We start from the raw sequence: 6,000 nt of genomic DNA, 5'->3' as shown, positions 1-6,000 counted from the left end.
TCCAAACACGGTGAAAGTTGGCTACCTTTATTTTTAACACATATTAATTTTAAAAGGCTCACATTCCTCCTGTTATTTACATCTGGTGTGAAGTGTTTCCCCTGTTGCTGACACACTACTTTTCTTCCCTTCAAGTTGGGTTTGAAGACTATGGACCAGATTGTGATAGCATGAGGATAACTGCGTTCTTGGACATTCCAGGGCAAGATAACTTGGCTCCGCTTGCACGTCTGGAAAAATATGCTTTTAGCGATAATATCTTTAACAGGTAACAAAGCAAGTAATTATGCTGTTGTGAATTTTTGTGTCCTTTAACATGGGTGCCATATTTTATTACAGATTTTAGACGCAAAATTGGTATACGTAATCTATTCAATTACAAAATAGAACAAGACATTTATTCATGTACTACTGATTTATTTAAGCCCTCTAGTTTAATATTTGTAGGCTGCACTAGATAATTAATGGAGAACAGCGAGTTTTCATCGCCATTGGCCATACTCCTCTGATATTCTGAAATTAAAACTTTGGTCTCTTAGGTACAAATCCCTACAAGCTCTCTATGTTTTCCAGATTGAAGCTGATTGTTTTGCATTATTGTTGTTGTTGTTGTTGTTGTTATTGTTCTCTATTACCAACAAACTTGTCAAAGTAGCTGTTGGAGTAGAACAGCCTTTCCTCCTCAGTTCCAATGTTGTCAACAGCTATAATGTTCAATCTAGATGATTTCCAAATTATGGGCTGGCATCTTGTCTGATGTGGTATCAAACCTTTGGTTCTCTAGGTGTTTGGGAATTCAACTTCCAGAATTCCTGAGCAATGGGCAAGCTGATCAGGGCTTTTGGAAATTTTAGTGACAATATCTTTAACAGCCAGTGGGCTGCTAGGAATTGTGGGAGTTGAAGTCCAAAACACCTGGAGGGCCGAAGTTTGCCCGTGCCTGCACTAGACCTTTTCATCTTGCTCATCGTTGAATTTTGTATTAAAATCTCATATTTCTTCCTTTAAAAAGTTACTTATTGCCTTTGCAGGCAAATCATTGCTAGAGGTCTACTTGATGTTTTTCGAGATTTCAGTCATAATGAGGAAGATTACTTGACCGTAATGGCAATAGTAGTTCGGCTCTCTGAAGATACAGGTAAAAATTCTGGTTGTTATATCTTTTGTCTCTGAAGTGCCATTTTATCCTACTGTGTGTGTGTGTGTGTGAAGAAAAAAAATGTATTTTGTCCATCTAGCACATTAATATTGACAGGAACAACTTTTATAGAGTTGTAGGTAGGACATTTTGTCAGCCTTACCAGGAGATACCAAAGATTACTATTTATTTACGACATTTATATCCCACCCTCTCTCACCCCGAAGGGGACTCAGAGAGGCTTACAAGTTATATGTGCATACAATATATTATATTATTCGCATAGCACAATATTAGTATTATATATTACTATATTGTACTATACCACTATACTGTAATATTATTAGTAATATTACATGTAATATAAAATATATAATTATTATATTGTATTATTATTAGTATTATATTGCATTACACTATAATATTATTAGTGATATTACATGTAATATAAAATATATAATTATTATATTGTATTATTAGCATTATATTGTATTACATTATAATATTATTGATTGAAAGGTCAGCTGTTTGAATCTGGGGAGTGGCGTGAGCTCCCACTGTTAACCCCAGCTTCTGACAACCTAGCAGTTCGAAAACATGCAAATGTGAGTAGATTAATAGGTACCGCTCTGGCGGGAAGGTAACGGCGCTCCATGCAGTCATGCCAGCCACATGACCTTGGAGGTGTCTACAGACAATGCTGGCTCTTGAGCACCAACCACCAGAGTTGGTCATGACTGGACTTAATGTCAGGGGAAAACTTTCAACCCTATCAAAATTATATGTGTATACAATATATTATATTATTAGCACAGCACAATATTAGTATCATATTTATCACTAAATTGTTGCTGTGGGCTACAACAATAGATTGCACCTAGTAACATCTGCATTGCCCAAGAAAGTGCTTTACCTGATGTCACTCAAAATGGCTAGAAAAGTGAGACATTAATTAATTAAAATTATCCCCCCCCCTTATGTCTGTATTAAATGTTGTAACTTGAAACAAGTTTATAGAGAAATTTCTGTTTCCAGAGTTTATGATGTGAGATTTTTGTCTGTTGAATTTCATACATTTACGTTTTTGAAACTAACTAAATATGCTTGTTCTCTAAATCACCAGAGCCAACAGTACGCACAGAATTAATGGAGCAGATACCACCCATTACCATTTTCCTACAGGAAAGTAGGCCAAACTTCCCTACAGCTTTTTCCGAGTATCTTATGCCCATTGTGGTGAGATACCTTACAGATCCAAATAACCAGGTAAAGTTTTTTTAGAACTGACTCTATGTAGTTTAATGTAATGCCATTAGCATTCCTCAGGAGCAATAGCCTCATGAATAAGTCTACAAGAAACAGTGGGAATTCTTGAGAAATGGGGATTTTTGTAATGTTTTTCAGATTTTGAAACTTTGATGTATGAAAAGGGAAAAAATATTTTTTGTAACAGTTAACTAATGAAATATCTTGTTTAGTGAAAAAACATAATAATGAGAGATGGATAATAAGACCTAATATAAAAAAGAGAATTGTGTAAGCTATTTTATTTCTAGTCATGCAGCATTTTAACACTCCTCTACTAAACTGTTATCTCACCACAGCTGTATGGTAATATATTTCTAAATTAATGTGGTGCATCAGAATATCCTCAAAAAAACCCGTTAGTTCAAGACTTTTAACATGCTCATACCATATATTTAGACTTATCCACCATGAAAACTAGGCTTATACTCAAGTATATGCAATATGTGTGTGTGTGTAAATTACACAACTGTGTGTTACAACCACATATAAGGGGATTAATTATTTTAAATGTTATATATCTTGTACATAGGAAAAATTCTTAACATCATTAATTTTGGGTTTTGTGTATTGACAGGTCAGGAAAGCAAGCCAGGATTCTTTACTGATACTACTAGAACAAGGTCTTGTTTCTCAGCCAGATATTGAAAATAAAGTGTGTCCAATCCTGCTGGACCTTTCTGCTCCAGACAGTGATGATGAATACAAGGTAGAAGCAGTAAATGTAAGTAGCAATTTTTGAGTATTTTGAAAGTTTCGTGAAAATGTATCAGGATGCAATCTAGTTTATCTAGCATTTAATATTGTCTATATATTTGAATATTGAAAAACTATAGATTTATTTTTGATGTTGGCTCATTATTAGGGCCTCTCCAAAGTAGTGTACATTCTGTAATTGGAAATGTTCTTCTAGTACTCTGGATTTATCTTTTAATTTTCTCTGTACAGAGACAATGGTGAATAATTGCTATGAATGAATATCTTTATATGGGTCTACATCAGGCCTGCACAATCTATGATCCTCCAGTTGTTTTGGACAGCTCCCAGAACTCCTCGTAACTGGAACAGCTGACTAAAGCCTCTGGGAGTTGGAGGCCCAAACACCTGAAGGGCCACTGGTTGTGCAGGTCTGGTCTAGATGCACTTCTCTGTACATTCTGTTAGGATAGACTATTCAGGCAGTTCCCCAGTTACAAACACCTGACTCACAACTGACTCATAGTTAAGAATGGGGGTGAGACAACGGGAAGTGAGAGAAATCTACTCCTCAGAAAAGAATTTTATTCCTGAAAGAGTTGTCATGGGGAAAAGGTGTCTCAACTGAAGCTTTATCACCAATCCTTGTTTCCACAAGCCAATTTTTTCGAGGTCCAATTATCACATGGACAGAAAGTGAAGTCTTCTGAAGAAGGGTACAGATAGCCAAATAAATACCACAAGGATATTAAGCCTTCCTTATGCTACCCAAAGCTAAAAAAAACATGTATCTTTGGCCGGAATTCACTGAAAAATGTATGTGTTCTGACTTACAAACAAATGTAACATAATAACAAACCTACAGAACTTTTATTGTTTGTAATTTGGTAACTGCCTGTATGCCATGGCTCAACCCATGTTATTTTCCTGCCTGCCTGTACTGCAGATGAGAATATTTGTACATGGCACCTGAACAGAACAGACCAAGGAAGAGAAATAATGGTGTTTGTATGAGGAATGTAGCACTACCCTGTCCTTTCTGAGAGCAAAGGACAACAGATGTTTCTGGTATGACATCCAGATGTCAAGCTAGTTGCGTATCATCTGGTTATGTGTAGGAATGCCTTATGGAATGGAAGTAAAACTTGACTAAGAAAGGTAGTTTTCCATTGATTCCGTTACCCTTGGTATGGACCTCCAGCAGTCATATGCCCAAATCTATAGCTTCGTTACTGATACTACTAGAACAAGAACTAGAACAAGAAAATGGCTTCTATAAATTTATGCCAGTTTTCATGTGTTGTCTCTTTTTTTGTTTCTCCTCTCCCAAGAACTTTGCTAGACACCAAAGGGTGGTAGTAATTGGTGACTTTAACAGCCATAGCCACATATGGGGCTATGCTCAGGAGAATAAAAATTGAAAGGCTATCCTTTCCTTGGCTGAATTGCATAAACTATTGTTTATTTATGATAGTAAGCTCCCGCCATCGTACAACATGGGGAGATGGCACCAAGGATATAATCCTGAATTCCTATTTGTGAGTGACAGCATTGCGCATGATATGCAGGGAGACCACCAATACCAAACACACAGCATTGACCGATAGTATGCCAATTGTTCTCAACTATAATGCCTCAGGAAGTTCAATTTAAACAAAGACTCAACTTCAGAAAGGCAGATTGGTCCAAATTCTCAGATACGTTAGGTGACAAGATCATATCGGTTGCACCCCCTCTGAGGAATATGAGCGCCTCATCAAAATAGTAATTTGTTGTCTACTCAAATGTGCAGTTTTATCTCAGCAGAAATCATTGTCAGAAATTATTTTCCTATAGAAAAGAGCTAAGCCTATATACCATTGCATAGATAACAATTTTAAAGGTGAGGGAAGGGGGAGGACATGTTTCCCATCTTAGTATATTAAAGATATTTAAAAACCCAGACTTAGATGTATGATGAGAATGACCTATCAATCTGTCATTCTGACTAGGAAGCCACCAATCATGTCCTGGCACAATGCTATTTTCAGTGCAAGCTGCTTGTCACTTTTAAAAGCTGCAGTGATCTAAAAGCTGATCATGTTCTACCATGGGGAATTGGTGATCTAGAGTCTTTTGCACTGAGTCTGAATTATTTTTAAAGGGTTTGGATTAAAAGGCAGCTTGAAAGTTTATTGAAAAAGTATGTCAGATTATATAGTTACATTTAGCCCTTAACTTTAGAATACATGGAGATACAACTTCTAACTGTCCAAATGTAAAATCTTCAGTTGTGACTGTGCTGAAGAAATTGTGTCAAGGACTGTAATGTTAAGTTAGTTTTCCTTTCTTTTGAAGTTATTGATACATATATCCATATAATAGAAAATAAGCTTGAACTTAATCAGTTGTGCAGCAATGTTTTTAAAATCCAGGTTAGTCAAATGTAGAATGGACTAACTGCTTACTAGGAAGGAAATGCCAAAATATTGAAAGTTTTTAAAAACAAATTTTCTTCTGCTAGAAAATTTAAACTTTGGAGAAGCCTCCCCAAAAATAACGTTGATCATTCCAGACAGTCACACATTCAATTTCAGTGGACTATAATCTGGCAACTTTTCTTAATGGTACTATCATAAAGCTATGTTTTCCCCTTACATAAATGTCTAGAAAAGTAGATAAAATATTTCATTCTTTTTTGTCAGTTTTAGGTAGTAAAATGCAGATTATGAATAGTTTTAATTTTCAAATGCTATGAGTTCTTCAGTTCATTTTCAAGAAATAATTTGTGTCACTGCAAAATCTGAACGTTTATGGTTTCATTTCAGTGTGGAGGCCTGACACTTCATCCATAAAATGACTTTAACAGCTACGTTGCAGTA

The 6,000-nt window shown here is 35.8% G+C and overlaps 1 protein-coding gene across 2 annotated transcripts in view; it reads left to right on the top strand.

The window, feature by feature from the left end:
- The window catches only part of LOC132773100 (serine/threonine-protein phosphatase 4 regulatory subunit 1-like), a 56,199-nt gene that overhangs the window by 18,452 nt on the left and 31,747 nt on the right, over nt 1–6,000 (top strand). For both annotated transcript variants that reach the window (XM_060772048.2, XM_060772049.2), the window contains 4 exons: nt 136–268; nt 1,032–1,138; nt 2,262–2,404; nt 3,021–3,167. In XM_060772048.2, the coding sequence (XP_060628031.2) occupies nt 136–268; nt 1,032–1,138; nt 2,262–2,404; nt 3,021–3,167 (530 nt within the window). The remainder of the gene's footprint in view (nt 1–135; nt 269–1,031; nt 1,139–2,261; nt 2,405–3,020; nt 3,168–6,000) is intronic.

Source organism: Anolis sagrei, chromosome 4 (genome assembly GCF_037176765.1).
Source record: "Anolis sagrei isolate rAnoSag1 chromosome 4, rAnoSag1.mat, whole genome shotgun sequence".
Classification (NCBI taxonomy): domain Eukaryota; kingdom Metazoa; phylum Chordata; class Lepidosauria; order Squamata; family Dactyloidae; genus Anolis; species Anolis sagrei.
The sequence above is the reverse complement of the archived record's forward strand: the minus strand, read 5'-3'. Positions and strand labels throughout refer to the sequence as shown.